Source organism: Phalangium opilio, unplaced genomic scaffold, assembly GCF_054372755.1.
Source record: "Phalangium opilio isolate 3A_F unplaced genomic scaffold, DU_Popi_V2 ptg000032l_1, whole genome shotgun sequence".
In the NCBI taxonomy this organism is placed as follows: domain Eukaryota; kingdom Metazoa; phylum Arthropoda; class Arachnida; order Opiliones; family Phalangiidae; genus Phalangium; species Phalangium opilio.
The window spans coordinates 6,561,460-6,580,790 of record NW_028324159.1 but is presented as its reverse complement, the minus strand read 5'-3'; the positions used below and the strand labels follow the sequence as shown (position 1 = coordinate 6,580,790).

General features: G+C 38.0%; 3 protein-coding genes across 6 annotated transcripts; 1 reads left to right on the top strand and 2 right to left on the bottom strand.

Annotated features, from left to right (window-relative positions):
- The first annotated feature begins 2,326 nt into the window (after positions 1–2,326).
- On the top strand, positions 2,327–3,594 carry LOC149685511 (uncharacterized). Its single transcript, XM_089871042.1, has 4 exons — positions 2,327–2,425; positions 2,835–3,009; positions 3,072–3,151; positions 3,442–3,594. Exons 1-4 carry the CDS (start codon positions 2,327–2,329, stop codon positions 3,592–3,594), a joined length of 507 nt encoding a protein of 168 aa, XP_089727168.1.
- A 9,468-nt stretch (positions 3,595–13,062) lies between these two features.
- LOC149685510 (uncharacterized) lies at positions 13,063–15,793 on the bottom strand. 4 transcript variants are annotated; one of them, XM_089870943.1, is made up of 6 exons: positions 15,735–15,793; positions 15,583–15,678; positions 15,380–15,503; positions 15,199–15,328; positions 14,799–15,044; positions 13,063–14,690 (listed from the first exon to the last, which is right to left on the bottom strand). In XM_089870943.1, exons 1-4 carry the CDS (start codon positions 15,761–15,763, stop codon positions 15,206–15,208), a joined length of 372 nt encoding a protein of 123 aa, XP_089727069.1. In that variant the 5' UTR covers positions 15,764–15,793; the 3' UTR covers positions 13,063–14,690; positions 14,799–15,044; positions 15,199–15,205. The 4 variants fall into 4 exon arrangements, with proteins under 4 accessions (XP_089727069.1, XP_089727070.1, XP_089727072.1 ...); XM_089870944.1 differs by having other exon boundaries at positions 13,069–14,690; positions 15,139–15,328; XM_089870946.1 differs by having other exon boundaries at positions 13,069–14,690; positions 14,799–15,133.
- Positions 15,794–15,853: 60 nt separating this feature from the next.
- On the bottom strand, positions 15,854–16,880 carry LOC149685509 (uncharacterized). Its single transcript, XM_089871041.1, has 4 exons — positions 16,508–16,880; positions 16,335–16,420; positions 16,149–16,259; positions 15,854–16,078 (listed from the first exon to the last, which is right to left on the bottom strand). The coding sequence occupies exons 1-4, from the start codon at positions 16,878–16,880 to the stop codon at positions 15,854–15,856; spliced, it is 795 nt and encodes a 264-aa protein (XP_089727167.1).
- Positions 16,881–19,331: the final 2,451 nt, after the last annotated feature.

The following is a 19,331-nucleotide window of genomic DNA, read 5'->3' as shown; positions in this document are numbered from 1 at the left end:
TTCATAAATTATGAAACTTGGTAATTATTATGTTGAAGACCGTCTAAACATTATTATTGAATATTGAAGACATGCTACTGATAGTTTGGGCGCCATCTTGAAGAATAACTGCTGGAAATACTAAATGTATTTCAAACATACAAATCTTTTCGAAATTCCTATATTGAGTAGATGATTTTCATTAACGTAATAAACACCAAAAAATAGCCCTCTGCAAGTCGATATTATAGACGCCATCTTTAAAAATGGCCACTCGAAAATTATTACCCCAAATTCTGAAAGAAAGAAAAGTTATTCAAAGCTGTAATTCTCAACATGTTGATTAGGGTATATAATTTAATATGGGGGTTTATACATTCTCGTGTTGTTAAAGATTAGATTTAAGACAAACCTCTAACATTTCATTCACATTCATGTCGTCCGCCTGAATTTTTTTCACAATAATTGCATGTCAGAGGCCTTGATTAGGCGCAGCACCTACCTAGTGGCTCATCATATTCCAAATTGAACCTGCGTTAACGCCGTCAAGGCACACGGGATCGGCCAGCGGCCCCGACAAACGCCCCTTGAGCAGGTGACAGAAGCTGGACACCGTCAGCGGCGAGCCCAGCCAGAAGGTGGTCGGTGACAGGGAAGGATTAAGGCAGCAGAAGGCTCGAGGGGACGGAAGATTTCCCTCCAAGCACATCAGTGCCACACGACCAGTGTTGGGCAAATCGCGAATTACGTTGTACTACCAAGCGGGGGAAATTCGGTGAATGATCGAAAAATTCGCGAATTTGCCCACCTCTGCACACGACCGAAACAATGTATTCGCGACCCTCAGAGGGTTGCCAATAGCGGATTGAGCCAATTAAGGCAACACCTGGGCGAACGGGGCAAGGAACGATCTGAACCAAGGACGAACCCAAGCAACTCCCGAACCGGCACACCGAACTCGGGCCCCCTCCGCTACAAGAAGCCCTTTTGCATCTGATCCATCACAGATAGTACAGCGACAATGTCCACGCAATGGTGCGCAAATTAATTCGGATCATCCACATCCACCGTAGAGGTAGAGGATCCGCAGTTACAGATTAGTAGTATTAAACCTTGGTCTTGAGTGGCATGAATGGAACTTAGTATTCGGGATCGCGAACCCATACCCATTCTTCGCGGTTTAAATCGTTTCCTAGCCATTGAAGTTGCGGAATGTCTTGGTTCTTTTGCTACAGTAGCACACCCGAATTGAAAAGTCTTCAGTCTTAAGTCTGCAACCAAAACCACACCAAGAAGAGAATCTCAAATCGAGACATTTGAGAAAAAAAGGCTCATAGAACAATTCTTTCATTTACATGCTGTAGCTGGATGTGGTTATGATAAGGTGGGATTTAAAGTAATGACAGATAATCAACATCTTACAAATACGTTGAGAGTTTTTAACGAAAATATTAAGTCAACAAGAGCTAGGAAACGATTTAATCCCGAACAGTGGGGATGGGTTCGTTATCGCTAAAGTCAAAGACCCATTCACACCACTGTGATTCCTGCATCAAATATAGCTTTGCTTTACTTTTTTTCAGATTTTAGGATAGTAATCTTTCAGTGACCATTTTTAAAGATGGGGTCGATAACTTAGACTTGGAAATAGTTATTTTTATGGTGTTTATTACGTTCATGAAAATCATCTACCCAGTAAAGAAATATCGAAAAAATTTATATATCGGTATTATATTTGGCATCTCACGCAGCCATTTTCCAAGATGGCGCCCAAACTATCAGCAGCACGTCTTCAATATTCAGGTACGGTGTTTACACGGTCTTCAACAATAAATTTACCAATTTTCATAAATTTTGAAAAGTATACTGTATCTAAATGACATTCCTGGCGGCCATTTTCCAACATGGCGGTCAAACTATCTCATGAATGACTTCAATATTTTGCTATGAGGTTTACACAGCTCTGATTATAATGCCTATCAATTTTAATAATTTTCCAACAACATGGTGAAATATAATGTACCTAGCATTTACGGCGGCCATTTTCCAATATGGCGACCAAACTATTGAACACATGCCATGATGTCCATGTGGTTTCAATCAATATGGGTGCCAATTTTCATAATTTTTGAAGAAGAACGTGGAGCACATTGTAGCTGGCATTCCCGGCGGCCATTTTCCAAGATGGCGGCGAAAGCTCGCGCTCTACAGCAGGGGACTTTTAGTATAATTTTTTTGGGTCAGAAACAACACATGTACCAATTTTCATCTTTATGTTCAAATGTTCTAGGTCAAGCCCTTTTTTGGCCTATCTGTCCTGGCCTATATAGCCGCGGTGGACTCCCGAATGGAAAGAACATTTTCGGCCAGGGCATTAGCTATTCGTGAAGGAACAAGCGTATTGAAGATCATGGAAGACTATCCAGCTTTTAAGGACTATAGACAAGTAATTTTATTTTCAAATTCGTATTAGGCCTAACCATTGCAGCAGTTCTAAGGGAAAAGAGAAGAAGTGATTGTGGTCGGTGGTTTAAATCCACTCTGAATTGTTAAGAAACGGTTTAGCTGTGCATTATTAGTAAACTACTATCTTATTAAAAGCAACTAAAAAACCGTTAAAATGACACGACATTCAGCCAGAATAACTTGTCAGACAGGAAATTAATGAGTTAGATTGAATATGTCTGTAATTAGATTCAATTTAGTCCTAAATTATGACATTACTACCACCATAAATTCACTTATGCTATCACTATCTCTCTAAGGAAATGAATTTGAAATTATGTTATTCACACGCATTTTCCTCAATGTTTTCAACTTCGGTTTATTTTATACAAATGGTTTTCTTATTACAGCTAAACTTGGAGTTTCAAAGAATTACGGATGTAAATGCGGATGAGAAAATCAATAAATCACTGAAAACGCATAGCAATACAATTTGGGAAAAAGTACCCAAAAAAAGTACTAAAGATCTAAAGGCTGAAATTACGGGAAAAATAATCTTAGAAGACTCCAAACGCGAGAAAAAACGTAAATTTAAGAGATTTTACAATATTACCTAACTAAAAATAATATTCCGGTTTCTTTCACAGGGCTTAAATATAGCGCTTCGTTGTTGATGATTCCAGCCCTTTTTAAAGAAAATTATCAAAACTTCTTTTGCTCGTTTAAAGTAAGTTAATTACTAGTTTAAAACGTAGGGTGGTGACATCTAATTCGGAACGGTGTCAAATACACCGCTTGGCCTTTTCGTTATCTGTATTTAACTCATCCAAAGTGCTAATTGAAAGTCAGTTTTCGGCTTTTCAAAGCCAGTGTACCGATTTAAAATCACTAGTTCCGATTTAAAACCAACCTGCTCCAAATTAGAGCCAAGTATTTCCGAATTAAATGCAATTTTTCCGACTTTGAATTAACTAATATGTTTGGGAATTCATTAATATTCAATTTCAAACAATATAGGACGTCAAAAATATTCCAGTGGAGCCCATTATTGTTTATAATGGTGTCAAAATTCTAGAGGCATCAGAATTTACCGTGTTCGTAGATGGTGTTGCTGTAAACACGTGCAACGACATTATTACCGCCATTGTTAGCTACATCTGTAGCTATTGATTGTCTACCATTGGGTCGAATCCCATTGGATTGAATGTCTCGTTCGACCGAATCCCATTAGACCGAATACCGCAATTTGGGCGGTTTTCCAATCATGAATTTTCCTTTCAATCCTATTTTTCTATTGATTTTCCTATTAAACTTCTTGTTATTGCAGAAAATACTAAACCAAACGTAACCTAATATAACAGTAATGTTTTGGAAAAGGCATATTTTTGGAGAAGTCAATGAAGCTAAATTTCAATATTTTGGAAAAGGCGTAACATTGTTAAATGATTTATAAATTATTACTAACCTAATTTAACCAAACCTAACCTAACATAGAAGTAATGTTTTGGAAAAGGCATATTATTTGAGAAGTCAATGAAGCTAAACATCAATATTTTGGAAAAGGCATATTATTTGAGAAGTCAATGAAGCTAAACATCAATATTTTGGAAAAGGCGTAACATTGTTAAATGAATTATAAAATATTACTAACCTAACCTAACCTAACCAAACCAAACCAAACCTAACATAACAGTAATGTTTTGGAAAAGGCATATTATTTGAGAAGTCAATGAAGCTAAATTTCAATATTTTGGAAAAGGCGTAACATTGTTAAATGATTTATAAAATATTACTAACCTAACCTAACCTAACCCAGGGTTGGCAAGTTTTAAACAAATTGTTTTAAACTTTGGTTTAAAACTTGTTTTAAACAGCCATGAAAAAAAACATAAATTTGTTTAAAACGTTTTAAACAATCAATTTAAAACATGTTTTTTATGGAGAGGAATTTATTTGAAAATGAGCGAAAATAATAGAATAATGGTTTAAAACTTGTTTTAAACAGCCATGAAAAAAAAACATTAATTTGTTTAAAACGTTTTAAACAAACAATTTAAAACATGTTTTTTATGGAGAGGAATTTATTTGAAAATGAGCAAAAATAATAGAATACTAATAGAAATAATAAGCTTCAGTCAAAACCTTGCAATAATTTGACTGTTTCATATGAGTGTTTAATTGTTTGGAAACCCTACCAGTTGATTTATCCGTTACCAATCTGTATTGAAGACTGATATTCAATAATTTGATTAAGAATAACTTATTTTGTCTTCTACCTAAGGTAAAGGAACAACGTTTTTCTACACTGTTGGTACATTTTACTGTTCTAAAGTGATTACGCGTAATATTTAAAGGCAGGCCCTTGACAGAGCTAAAATTAATACGCTTAATCCGTATACGGAAAACATGAAGCGCCTACAAAGTAGAAAGGGGTGGTGAAGTTTCAAATGTATGAGTTCTGACCAAGAGACTCTGCAGTTTGGAAGCGAAAATTCCTTAATAGTGGCCAAAAAAGAAATCAAGCATTTGGACATTTGGGGTTAAATGAACAATTTTACCCATCACCCTCATTTTGTATGCGCTATTAAAAAATTACATTTTCGTTTTGAAAATATCTTTTGCTCTTTTTAAACAGTCAGTAGAACATTTCGAATATTCAAAATTGATCCCTCAACACGTACTCCCTTTTAAATAATTAATTTCTTGATAAAATGTTTTAGGAAAATCTAATTTTAAATCGTGTTTTAAACAATAAAAACACAACTTTTTTACTACATTTTTGCCAACCCTGGCAAGGACCCTTTCTTACAACTTCAAATTCTAAATTTTAGGAGCTCTTGATTTCGTCTTTTCGAGTTTTTCTTCTCAATACGTGTTCGTGGTCCGTTGGTCAAGCTGTATGATACTGGCTTTGGGTTCAAGTGGTCCCTGGTTCTAATTCCACACGGACAGTTTCTTACACCTTGAAATTCTAAATTTAAGGAGCTCTTGCTCTTTTTAAAAAGTCAGTAGTATATTTCACATATTCTGTATTGATCCTTAACACGCACTCTCTTCAAAATAATTAATATCTTAAAATAATTTCGGAAAATCTAATTTGTTCTTGAAAAAGCTCAAATATGTTATTTTTCAATTAATTTGGAGGGAATAAATCGATTAACAATTAAATAAGTTGATTGAATTAAATTGTGATTAAGGAATAAATTAATATAAATAAAGAAAAATCGCAATATCGGATCTTCAGTCAATTGATAAACGTCACTCTCATCGTTTGTTTTTTCTGTCTTGGTCCAAACCAAGACCATTTTGTTCAATCAAGCAGGCTGTGAAAATAAGCGCCTTGCGCTAGCGGGAGTAGTGGCTTAAATGGAGAGCCGCGATGTAAAATATAGGGTGATTCAGAGATGTATGCGTTCCTTTTAACAGTAGATTCCTTGCAAATTTTGGAGTCGAAATTTCCTGAGCGGTTTTGGTCTAAATCGAACCGTTACTGAGTTACAAGCCCTTAAACTCCGGGCCCATTTGGGCCCAAATACCCCCTTCAGACGGTGCGTAAAATCTTGGTCTAATAAGACATAGCTTGTGTAATACTCTTGTTACTTTTGAAAACAAAAAAACGTAAACAGATCGTAAAGCGATTTTGGTTAAAAGAAATTCAGGTTTTCAGAAGAAACTCGCGATATCTAACAATGCGTCTCAGTATCTTTCTCAAGAGAGTAGAGGGTTTAACGCGTCGTCTGAAGAGGGTATTAAACAAGAGGTAAAGAGTAGTTTAAAATGAGCTATCATCAGTGATTGCCAAATTAAGAAGTTCTTACAAATTCACATTTTTGCCTCCTAGCTACCGCTGATAGACAGCTAGAGCTTTTCACCCTCTTCAGACGAAGCATAAAAAGTTCTTCAATTCGTCAGAGTTTAAGTCGATATGCTATTTGTTAGGATGAAATTAAGAGGCCAAACGTGCAAGCTTTACTTTCAATAAAAAACGATAATTTTTTTGAAGTTTCTTTATTTCGGTGTAACAAAAGAATTAAATTGAAAAAAATTAATGTTGAATTCGCTCCAAAGGACGTCTCTTGTTGGCACAGATGAATCATGGCTTTCGTGGTTCCCCACAAGAATAAATCCAGTGGATTTAAATCTTGGGAACTGGAGAACGGGGAGGCCACAGCACTGGTCCAGCTCGTCCTATCCATCTTCCTGGATATTGTTCGTTAAGAAATTCCCGAACCGCACGACTGTAGTACCATCCTGCAGGATCCATATGCGTGCTCGGGAGTACCATCCTGCAGGATCCATATGCGTGCTCGGGAGTACCATCCTGCAGGATCCATATGCGTGCTCGGGAGTACCATCCTGCAGGATCCATATGCGTGCTCGGGTAGTCAAAGGGACATCTTCCAACTGACGAAGAAATTCTAAATACGCTTCACCAGTTAGACGTGGGGGAAACATAAACGGTCCAATTATGGTGGCTGCCAACAAGACCGGCCCAGACATTTATGGAAAACTGATGCTGAAGACTTCCCTTTCCGGTTAGATGAGGTTTTTCTGCACTCCAGTAGTGCAAATTGTGTAGGTTTATTATGCCCGTTCTGGGAAAATGCGCTTCATCCATGGAAAGAATCATTAATAGGACGTTGGTATCGTTTCGACGATTACGGGAAACAGGCGCGGTTAATCGTGGCCTCGGCGTTAGGGATCCCGGTATTGTTCGTGATCCCCAAGAAGACGAGATAATGAACTACGTCATTAAAGACCCTACGGTAAGCACCCGACAAATCGCTCATTTCACGGGTATACCATAATCCCGCGTCTGAAGATTTGTTAAATCGAACGGACTAAGGGCCTATCATTACCAGCGATTTCAGTAGTTAACACCAAATGACTATCCACAGCGAGTTAATTTCAGCCGTTGGTTATTACAACGCGACGCAAACGATCCCAACTTCCAGTCAAGCATTCTTTCCAGAACAGGCAAAATAAACCTTCACAATTTGCACTACTGGAATGCAGAAAGCCTTCATCTAACTCGAGAATGAAGTCATCAGCATCCATAAATATCTGGGCCGGACTTGTTGGCAACCATCTTTTTGGTGCGTTTTTGCTTCCAACGCTTCTAACTGGTGAAGCGTATTTAGAATTTCTTCGTCAAGATCTACCTTTACTATTGGAAGATGTCCCTTTGGTTTCCCGAGCACGCATGTGGATCCTGCAGGATGGTGCTCCCGCGCACTACAGTCGTGTGGTTCGGGAATTTCTTAACGAACAATATCCAGGAAGATGAATAGGACGCGCTGGAACAGTGCTGTGGCCTACCCGATCATCAGATTTAAATCCACTGGATTTTTTCTTGTGGGGAACCGTGAAAGTCATGGTTTACTTTTCACCCGTGCCAAAAAGAGACGTTCTTTGGGAGCGCATTCAACATGCTGTGGCGAACATTCGAGCAAATCCGAAAATGCTGAACAGTGTGCAAGGGTCTTTTAGACGTCGGGCTCAGGCATGCATCAACGCCAACGGCGCTCATTTTGAGCAACTACTTTAATATGACGTTGAAGACCTTTTTTCTTCAATTTAATTCTTTTGTTACACCGAAGTAAAGCTTGCACGTATGGCCTCTGAATTTCATCCTAACTTAAACTCTGACGTATTGAAGTACTTTTTCTGCTTCGTCTGAAGAGAGTGAAAAGCTCTAGCTGTTTATCAGCGGAAGCTTGGAGGCAAAAATGGGAATTTGTAAGAACTTTTTAATTTGGCAATCACCGATGATAGCTCATTTTAAACTACTATTTACCTGTTGTTTAATACTCTCTTCAGACGACGCGTTAAAACCACTGCTTGCTTGAGAAAGATAGTGAGACGCATTGTTAGATATCGCGAGTTTCTTCTGAAAACCTGAATTTCGTTTAACCAAAATCGCTTTACGATCTGTTTGTTTTTTTTTTAAAGTAACAAGAGTATTACACAAGCTATGTCTTATTAGACCAAGACTTTACGCACCGTCTGAATGGGGTATTAGGGCCCAAATGGGCCCGGAGTTTAAGGGCTTGTAACTCTGTAACGGTTCGATTTAGACGAAAACCGCTCAGGAAATTTCGACTCCAAATTTTGCAAGGAATCTACTGTTACAAGGAACGCATACATCTCTGAATCACCCTGTATAGGCTATTAGTTCTGCTAGAGTGATTTTAAACATGTTTAAAACTAGGTTTTTTTTGTGTTTTTACTGTTTTTTTCTACTTGTTTAAAAAACAGTTCAAAACAACAAATCGTGTTTTAAACAATAAAAAACACAACTTTTGTTTTTTTAAAAAAAACTCAATTTTTGCCAACCCTGACCTAACCTAACCTAACCTAACCAAACCTAACCAAACCTAACCAAACCTAACCAAACCTAACCAAACCTAACCTAACCAAACCTAACCAAACCAAACCTAACCTAACCTAACCAAACCTAGCCTAACCTAACCTAGCCTAACCTAACCTAACCTAACCAAACCAAACCAAACCAAACCAAACCAAACCTAACCTAACCTAACCTGACCTAACCAAACCTAACCTAACCTAACCAAACCTAACCTAACCAAACCTAACCTAAACTAACCTAACCTAACCTAACCTGACCAAACCTAACCTAACCTGACCTAACCAAACCTAACCAAACCTAACCTAACCAAACCTAACCTAACCAAACCTAACCTAAACTAACCTAACCTAACCTAACCTGACCAAACCTAACCTAACCTAACCTAACCTAACCTAAAAATAAAATTGATTTTCTTATTAAACTTCTTGATACTGCAGCAAATAATATGTGTTCACCAATAACATTCTTCAATAAATTTCAGAAAATAACTTCCATTTTTGGAAATTGTCTAACCCTAACCTAACCATTAAGAGATCTCCCTCCCAAGTACTGACGGCGCTCGATGCTGCTTAACTTCTTCGATCATCCAAATCACTTTATCCATTGCGCTACTGGAGCCCGGCAACTCAAGGAAAACGCTATGATTTTATATGTGTAAACCCATCCCATTCAGTCGAAAGCTCTTCCATTTAAATATTCCCATTCAGTAGAAAATCGCTCTTTGGGCTATAAATTGTTTTAAATTTGGCTACAATTTTAGAAATTTGAATTCGATCCAACGGGATTCTATCCAATAGGATATTACCGTAGCTATTGGATTTTTAATGTGGCGTACATTAAAACTTTGTTCAAGACCCTGACCTTCATTGAACATTTATTTTAAATTTAAATGATACAAAGCCTTGTAAACCAGTGAAAAAACATTAGATAAATTCAATGATTAATAAACAAGATATTTTGAATTAACTCTCAGAATGTTTTAATTCTACAGTTAAAAGTGTAAATTACACCTTTTTTGAGAGTCGCATGGTGTGTTAAAGGTGTCGAACTGTAACAAAATCACACTATATAATACACCTTCTCTACACTATTTCATACTTCAATAGCTCAAATTCACGCCATTTGAAGAATATTAGAAGAGCATACAGACAGTTTAAGAACACCTTTTATAAATATGGTCCTTAAAAGGTGTATGAAAAGGCTCAATAAGGTTTAATAAATGTGTCGGTGGAAAATATTTTCAGATGCAAGGTGTTGAAAAAGGGCCACTTAACGCTTTCAGAGGTGTTCTTTAGCCATATTAATGGTGCTGTTTTTGGACCCGTCTCAATTAAGACAAAAGGTGCTAAATCACACCTTTGGTTTTAACACTTAAGTGTTAAAAATGGGTCATTTAACACTTTCAGAGGTGCTATTTAACCATATTAATGGTGTTTTTAAACCAGTCAAAATTAGGACAAAAGGTGCTAAATCACACTTTTGCTTTAACTTATACAATTAAAAGTGTAAATAACACCGTTTTTGAGAGTAGCACGGTGTGTTAAAGGTGTCAAACTGCAACAATATCACACTATAATACTCCTTTTCAGCACTATTTCACACTTCAATAGCCCAAATTCACACCATTTAAAGAATATTAGAAGAACATACAGACACTTTAAGAACACCTTTTAAAAATATAGTTCTTAAAAGGTGTAAGATAAAGCTCAATAAGGTGTAATAATTGTGTCGGTAGAAAATATTTTTAAGATGCAAAGTGTTGAAAATGTGCCATTTAACGCTTTCAGAGGTGTTATTTAACCACATTAATGGTGCTGTTTTTGGACCCATAAAAATTAGGAAAAAAGGTGCTAAATCACACCTTTGGTTTTAAGAGTGTAAGCCCAGTGAAAGAGCACCTTGATAGAGGGTAATACTAAACACCTAATAAGTGTGAAAAATCACTTTCATGGAGGGTATTATTAAACACCTAAGCAGTGTGAAAGAGCACCTTGATGGAGGGTAATATTAAACACCTAATAAGTGTGACAAAGCACTTTCATGGAGGGTATTTTTAAACACCTAAGCAGTGTGAAAGAGCACTTTCATGGATGGTATTTTTAAACACCTAAGCAGTGTGAAAGAGCACCTTGATGGAGGGTAATATTAAACACATAATAAGTGTGAAAGAGCACTTTCATAGGGATAATTTTAAACACCTAAGCAGTGTGAAAGAGCACCTTGATGGAGGGTAATATTAAACACCTAATAAGTGTGAAAGAGCACCTTGATGGAGGGTAATATTAAACACCTAATAAGTGTCAAAAAGCACTTTCATGGAGGGTATTATTAAACACCTAAGCAGTGTGAAAGAGCACTATGATTAAAGAGATAAATAAACAGCTTATTGGTTTCAAACCATACCTCCTCTAAAGGTATTATTAAACACCTTATTGGTTTCAAACCATACCTCCTCTAAAGGTATTATTAAACACCAAAGTGGTGTCAAACATAACCTCGGTAAACGGTATTATAAAACCCCCAAATCTTACCAAAAACTACCTTGATGAAGGGTATCTCTAAACACTTAAAGCGGAAATCTGCTCACGATTCGCCCCTAGAGTTGTACTTGTCCGCACAGCTTCAAAAAAATCCAAGAATGTGCTGCCACCTTTAATTTTTAAGGTTGGTTTATGATCAGACCTTTTTTTTCTACCAGTGCTGGACATAAGTTGCCATTTAACAGTTTAGACTTAGAGCAGACGACGGTTTGAAGGCGCGGGCTGTTTATTATTCTAACTTCATGCTGTGAAAGGGTGGTTTGTTTTTGATTATTTAGATGGTCTAAACTGAAATGAAGGTGTAAGATTTACTTATTATATTTGAGAATGTTCGGTCACTCGGGAAAAAAGTAAAATAGTTTTATATTGAACGCTTGTTTTATTCTCTTTTTATTCCAAAATTTTGGTTTGCGGATGTGATCCTACATAGCCACGATATTGAAATGCATTCGTCCTATTTTAGTAAGTATTTAATTTAGTTCAGTGACTTACACTTGGTCTTACTGTGTGCTTATTATAATGATAAACCACAAATACAATACATTGATCCTTTATTGACATTGAAAAGAAATAGATTCTCCTTTGCGTTTGAATAATTTAGTTTCATAATTGTAAAAGCAAATAAACATGTTTGAGCCCAATTCTGCCACACGTAATCAAAGGGACAACTTACTGTTTCCAATATATAAACAAAGTGAACAAATAAACCAATTACTTTCAAAAATATACATACATTTATATCCAATACTCGAAAATACTCCTCCGGGACGGAAGTCGCAAATATAAATACCACGGACTACAACTACTACTTTGACCTGTTAATTTTCATGTTTAAAGTGAGAAATGGTCTCTTCCCAGAATATGTAATAAACTGGTTCCCAAAGGGAAATAATAATATAAGAACACGTGGAGACAAATATAACTTCTACCCTGAAAGTTGTAACTTGCGCGTTAGAGACAAGAATGTAAAATTTCAAGGCATAAAATGTTGGAATGAACTAGAAAATCACCACGAAATAATAACATCAATAATGCTTTTTAAATATGCCATGAGCAATCACGTGGCACAGAAATTAAGGCAATGAGGCTGGGATTATCTGTAAACAGGCTCTAAACTTTTAATCTAAGTTATTATCCATTACTTTTATTTATTAAATTAACTCAGGACATCATTGTAAATTAGGACTCCACCTTAATGATTGTTCCAATAAAAAGCCAATATTATTATTATTATTGTAAAACCTTGCAAGAAGTTCACCGCGGTATCTGATTCTAAAATAGAAACTCAAAATATGCAATGGAAATATATTTTGAAGTCGGTCAGCAATTCCTTTTCATATACTTTCCACTGGAAAAATCTTGCTCCGCGACAATGGCGCTACTTTCACCTAGTGCAGTTTAAGCTAGGTAGTGTCATTTCATCCGTACCAAGCGACTTGTGGATGTGGAACCCTTTAATTATAGTCATTATTATTGTGGGAGGGGTCACGTCCCACCACTGTTGCCAAATGCATATTGTGCACCCTCACTAGCTGCAGCAAAGAGGAGAGAAAGAATCAGTATCAACGTCTATCAAATGCAGGTGTCTATTAAGCCTAATATCACATCTGTTGAGCCGAGTAAGGCTGTAACAGACCAAATCGTACAATCCGTACATTAAAGCTAGTTAGCGGGTCAGAGAAAACATCTTACTACTATAGAGTCCATTAATTAATTAATAAATAATACTTTACGTCATTTAGTTCTTTTATTCCAACAGTTTTCCATCTAAGTGAGAGACACCCGTATACCGCCAACAAGCCCAAACCATTCCGCACCTAAATGAAAAGTGACTAAGCGCGTATATTCGGGATCAAAGGTCACAAACGGAAAACGACGCCTCGTGGCGGCGTCCGTTACTTGTTCCCCAAACACATTCAAATATGATAATTATACAGAAATATAAAATGTTACATTCGATAATCCTATTAGGCATAACAAATATATAATTATTAAACAAAATAGTAGTAGGTAAAAATTAGGAAGTAAAATTTTGTATTTAATTTAAATTTAAAAATTGGTTGATATATATGTTCTGACTAGCTGTTACTGGCGGCGTCGCTCGCGTGTAATAAGAACTTCCATCAAAATGATACAAAGAATGGTTAGATTTAACAGATAAATAATATTTTTGTAGCACCGTAGGAGCAAAGGCACTCAGCGTTGCCCGCTAGCCCGTCGGGACATTTTTTATTACTGTTCACGCGGTCATTATTCCATAAAGAAGGGTTTTTAAGTTTTTGGCCGCCATTTAAAAAGATGGCAACAAATCGAACCCGAAAAACCATTCAGCCCGTCTATAGGTTGCCAGTGTACTAAATATTTGTGAAATCGGTTGAAACGCGCGGGCTTTGTTGCATGGAGAAGTTTTTACATTTGTGGGCGCCATTTTTTAAGATGGCGGCGAATTGGAAAAATCTTTCTTAGTACGCGCCTACTACTTTTAAGTAACGTTCCTGCAAAGTTTCAGCTTTCTAGGGCAAGCGGTTTGGGCTGGGCGTTGATTATCAGTCTGTCAGGACTTTGATTTATATAGATATAGATGGACTAATAATAATAACTAGGCTTTGTCTATGAAGGGATTTCTACACTAAGCCTGTGGCTAGTTTACAGGTGGGTCCCTTTACATTGCATAGAGGGGTGGTGGCTAGCCCCTATGCCACAGCATACTAACTAATGGAAAGGAGAAACCGGGTTAGACCGCGGAGGAAAACTCCTTTACAGCGTCTCTTCTCGAGCCTGTATCGCTTGAGATACAAAACGACTTTCTTGGTTGCTTGTGGCACAGGAATTTAGGCTTCTCGTTCGACACTGGCGCATCATGTTTCCTTCGTTGACTCCGCTTCCGGGGCGTTCGGTACATTCCTCATCTAGATATGGTAACGGTACATTGGTATGCAGGTCCTTCCGCGCTGATGCCTCCGATGTGGGTAACTCCTCAGGCGCTTCCAATTGCGGGAAGGTATCCGGCCCCTTCATGGTGGTGATACTGAGGAACCTCTCCTCCGATGTCATAAAGTATGAGGGTTATAAAACAAGAAATATGAACTGATGTATTAAGGCCAAGTTTAGAGTCTAATAAGTAATAATACGTTACGTGCTTTGGTTCTCTTTTATTTCAACGGTTGAAGTCCTTTATCATATGGGGATGTGTTGTCCATCTAAGTGCCCAAGGAGACACCGGTATACCGCCAAGTCAGCCCAAACCATGCCGCCCCTAACTGATACCGACTAAGCGGGTATATGCGGGATGAAAGGTCACTAATGCCAAATGACGCCATCTCGCTGCATCCATTACAAGGTCCCTAGCTCAAGACCTGCAAGGACCATCAACAAACTGTTTCGTCAGTTTCAGGCCATCAATATCAAGCCAGAGCTGATACTAAATAGCAGTGATTGTGTCATGCAGGCACCATCTTACCTACCCGTTGGTGATGAGGACGACTAACGTTGGTCCAAAGAAGAGGGTGGTGATGGATTTTTCAGGTGTCTTATGTCTAGGATCCCAAGCCTTTGTTGGGTCTCTTATGTCTAGGATCCCAAGCCTTTGTTGGGTCTCTTATGTCTAGGATCCCAAGCCTTTGTTGGGTCTCTTATGTCTAGGATCCCAAGCCTAATAAGCGTTGATTCCTCAGCATTCCAACTGTCGAAACCTCTTATTTCGTATATTGCTGAAGTTTATTTTTGACATTAGAAAAGTGATTTCATTTCCCTTCAAGGACTGACAGTGCACGATGACCGCAAATTTCCCTTCCTATGACTTACGAGTTATTAGGGTGGTGGGGGGTCGCTTTGCGGTCATTTCCCAAGAAATTTAGTTATTACTTATTATTTAAAATCGAGATATCTGTTTCTCTCTTAATTCCTCCTTTGAAGGGGCTTCTACCATTCCTCTGGTTTTGGCAATCCTTAACGGGTGATCAGCATCCAGTGGTACTTTTTGTTTCAATGACCCCTAGAAATCATAATAAATTTATAGCTGAAAAAGAATAGATTTTATTTTTACCTTGAAGTTTTCCCTCTGTTCGAAAATGATCCGCATTAATTCCGGAATATATGAATATTTTTTCTTCTCATATATTGGCACAATGTACCACGCCTTCGTTCGTTTACTGTAGGCACGTGTATCTCTGGAATCCACACATTTATGACCGTTATGCTTATTTCACAAACACATAGGCTATAATAAGTATATTAATGAAATTTTACTTTGGCTGTCCATCTTGTCTATAAGCCCGAGGCCTTCCACAGTGCTTGTTGTGGTCTATGGCGGCTAATTTAATCCTTATTTGGTAGCCCCAGTAGCTACATCACAGACAAAAATTACTATGTGATTACGATGGAAACAAAGTTAGACATACCCAAAAGCGATTCTTTTTGGGGCATACATTAGAATTAGACTGTGGTAACTTTCGAGAAAGCCTGTAACAAACAAGATTTTCGCGTGATGAATGGTGGTACAGTTCATCTCTCTATGTACTCACGCATACCTAAAGTTTGTGAAGTATCCCATATTTTTCAAGAGGTACTTCCTCATAACTTCGCTTCTTAATTTTAAGAAAGTGGGAGAGTTGGCTTGTAACCAGGGGTGTTTTTCCAGCTGCTCTTCAGTTAAAGGTTCATGGTCGCAATGATTGAACATGCCTATCTCCAAGTGCCACTCATGCTCGTTGATAACATGGTGGAGACAAGTCAACCACAAACTCTATAAATAATTGGATTTCAAATGACCACCTGTTCTTCAAGATTCATTCAAGGTAATCATAGCACAATACCTTCATAGTGAAGACCTGTCCTTGACAATTTTTGGAGCACCACCAGAAATGATTACGTAGTAGAGGAGCCCAGTGACATAAATCTCTATGTTCTTTAGATTTCAGTCCAATCTACATGAAACACGTTCTGTTTCATTCACTTGATAAAGGGTGTGACAAGAGATTTAAAAATGGAAACATATTTACTTCGTTCAATCTCTTTAATATTATTTTGCCACCATGCCACGTGTCCCACGAGTGTTTTACACCTGGCAAACAAGAATCTTCCTTCCCTACGAATAGTCGCAAATAAATGTTTTTTCATAAATATACCATGCATTCTAAAATCGCCAAACGTTAACGTCGTGCTTCAAACTAACTTAGCTCAGCTGAAATTGCTGAATGAGCATCTGTGACGACTTCCAGCACTTTGACATTGTGTTGGGCGCCAAGCTCCAGAACCTCTTTGGAAGCACCTTTGAAAGCCAGGAGCTCCATGTTCGGGCTTTTCCCTTCAGCGTGTCGAACGTCTTTGTTGGATATAGCTTTGATTTTCTTTGATTCAGTATCTGCCAAAGTGTACGTGCAAAACATGGCGGAATGCCCTGGACTGTCCATCCTTCCATCTCCAGCTACTACAAGTTCTTTTCCCGACAATTCTTCGAAAGTTTCTTTTTGTGTCCTCTCCCAGAAAACATCAACAGCTGGCTTCAAAAAATGAAGCTGATAGCTGATGGTGAAAAACAATTTCATGCCCAATTTAATAATAATGATATATGCTCGCTAGCGAGAACTCCCCGGTCTCCATGTCTATACATCGTTTTCTCTAAAGGTGAGAGGGGATGAATTTTATCTAGTCCCTTTATTTTATCATTCTCAAACAAGGCAATAATCATTTTGCATTAGTCCGTGTGCTTTCCAATGTGCTAAGGTTGTACATCACCCAACAACGGTCTAAGGCTATAGACTAGTAACGGGACTAGCGGTAGAGGGGGTGTAGACGGTGTATCCCTCCCTCTGGTCGCGCTCTTGTATGGACTACTTTGCTCTTAGCTCAGTGTCATCCCCCTACCAGGCGCCTAGAGGGAGGGATACACCGTTTTGAGTGCTTTTAATGGATATTAAAACCGTAACTGAAGTCTCCAGTTTTGTTTTGACTGTACTTCTTCAGTTTTTTACCCAACACCAACGCTATGACAAATTTGTAGTAGAAAAACAGTAACCTTTGGCGGCCTCTACCGTACTATGAAGCGGCATAATTTAAAAACATTCCCCATTTTCCCCTATCCAGAATTAATTCGGTTTTCTCCGTACTCTGAAACGGTAAGAATCCAATCCCCCTCGTCGAATTGTGTACGGACCCTCCGTACTACCTTTGGCGGCCTCTACCGTATTGTGAAGCGGCAAAATTTAAAAACAATCCCCATATTCCCTTATCCAGAACTGTTATTTATATACTACTCTTATCGTTTGAAACGTCATTCCAAGAAAAAATAATATTATAATCCCTCAACGGAAGGAACTATCCCAAGACCTATATTAACGTCAACCCCTTACGCCCCAAGTAATCACGAAAGAGTGAAGAAAGTCACTCTCCCCTTCACAATAGACGATGACCCTCTTTCGCAAGAACCTTCTAATACTATAGCGAAAGAATTACACACTCACCCTATCGAGGGAACAATGAGACCTGAGAGAGACGCTCTTTTGCCTCCATTTCGACAACCCGATGAACAAGAAACTTCCTTTCAAGAAAAATTGAAATCCCCCTTGTTTCCTCTTACCGAAAGAGATCAAGAGATAACTAACTTTCCCTCTCTAGATCTTACCAGAACCCCTCGTTTTAGACCCAATCAAAGTCCATCTTTTAGACATAGAGCCTTACCCATTACTCCCTCAACAAACAAATTTAACGGAGAAACAAACCCCAAAGAGTTTTTATATAGTGTATATGAATATGGGATGGTAACCAGTGCGACGCCAGATGAACTCTTGACTCATATCTCCTTAGCGTTAGAAGAACAAACCAAGAAGTGGTATTGGAAGAATATAGCTACCTTTTATACCTGGAATGATTTTGAAACAAAATTTAAGGTGCAATTTTTAGGAGCAAATTATACCAAGCTAGTTAAACGAAAAATAAAAACAAGACGACAAAGACCTAATGAGAGTCCGGGAGAATACGTTCAGGACATGAAAGACCTACATTATCAATTGCCCTCTATTCCCCCTGAAAGCGAGAGATTAGACCATAACATATTTGGTTTAATGCCAGAATACGAGGCCTTATTAAACTTAAAATCTTGCTCTAAGGTTGATGAGCTTTTAGAGATAGTCAAACAACTCCAACCAAATATGGGGGTTTTACATGCGAGAATAAATGACAATAGACATTCCCTTACCAATAAATTTTGTAATTATTTCAAAGAATACGGGCACCTAATATATAATTGTCCCAATAAGAGAGCGAGACCCCAAGAGAATACCCTACCTTTATATCCCCAGGCTTACCTTCAGTCGGCTAGACCGAGATGAAACATTTGTAATGCAACGGAACATCTAGCCAGAGATTGCCCCCAAAGACAAAATAACCAAACCAGAGAGAGACCCCCAGAAGAGCAAAATACTTTTCCGAAACGGACAGTAGAGTTAACAGTTCCTCAACATGTAAATTTAGTCAGTATGATTCATAGGTTTGTTGATGGAACCTGTAGTATCCCCTTAAAATTGCCACATGGATGGTATGCTGCCCTTTTGGATACAGGAGCTTGCACTTCTTTCATATTGAGGGAAATAGTCGAGAAAAGCTTCCCTGACATAGAGTTGGATAGGCTAAGTACTAGTATATTCGTTTCCGCTTCCCCTAACAGCCCCTTAATAGCAACTGGACCTATCAATTTTAGCGTACAACTCGATGATGAAAGAGGACCTATGATGCATGTTGAATGTTATATATAATTAAGGAAGCTTGATTTTCAATCATATTTGGCACAGATTGGTTGACCGAAGTAGGTGCAAGGGTGAATTATGATGAGCACAGCTTAGCATGCACAATAAACAGAGAACCTTGGGTATTTCCCTTCATTCAATCTCAATCTCCCCTTATACAAGAGCCCATATAAGATGTAAAATTGCCCGGTGATTTAGATCTCGATTCCCTTAAGAAACAGGACTTACAAGATCTCTTTAATAAATTCCCTTCAG

What these genes read in the sequence shown, in the direction of transcription:
- LOC149685511 (XM_089871042.1), top strand. Translation starts at nt 2,327, where the DNA reads ATGGAAAGAACATTTTCGGCCAGGGCATTAGCTATTCGTGAAGGAACA. An exon ending in CTCCAAACGCGAGAAAAAAC is followed by an intron (nt 3,010 to 3,071) that starts GTAAATTTAAGA and finishes TTTCTTTCACAG; the next exon opens with GGCTTAAATATAGCGCTTCG. An exon ending in ACTTCTTTTGCTCGTTTAAA is followed by an intron (nt 3,152 to 3,441) that starts GTAAGTTAATTA and finishes CAAACAATATAG; the next exon opens with GACGTCAAAAATATTCCAGT.
- LOC149685510 (XM_089870943.1), bottom strand. Translation starts at nt 15,763, where the DNA reads ATGTATGCCCCAAAAAGAATCGCTTTTGG. An exon ending in CCAAAAAGAATCGCTTTTGG is followed by an intron (nt 15,679 to 15,734) that starts GTATGTCTAACT and finishes TCTGTGATGTAG; the next exon opens with CTACTGGGGCTACCAAATAA. An exon ending in AACAGAGGGAAAACTTCAAG is followed by an intron (nt 15,329 to 15,379) that starts GTAAAAATAAAA and finishes TATGATTTCTAG; the next exon opens with GGGTCATTGAAACAAAAAGT.
- LOC149685509 (XM_089871041.1), bottom strand. Translation starts at nt 16,880, where the DNA reads ATGAAATTGTTTTTCACCATCAGCTATCAGCTTCATTTTTTGAAGCCA. An exon ending in AGCAATTTCAGCTGAGCTAA is followed by an intron (nt 16,421 to 16,507) that starts GTTAGTTTGAAG and finishes GACTATTCGTAG; the next exon opens with GGAAGGAAGATTCTTGTTTG. An exon ending in TATTAAAGAGATTGAACGAA is followed by an intron (nt 16,260 to 16,334) that starts GTAAATATGTTT and finishes TGTTTCATGTAG; the next exon opens with ATTGGACTGAAATCTAAAGA.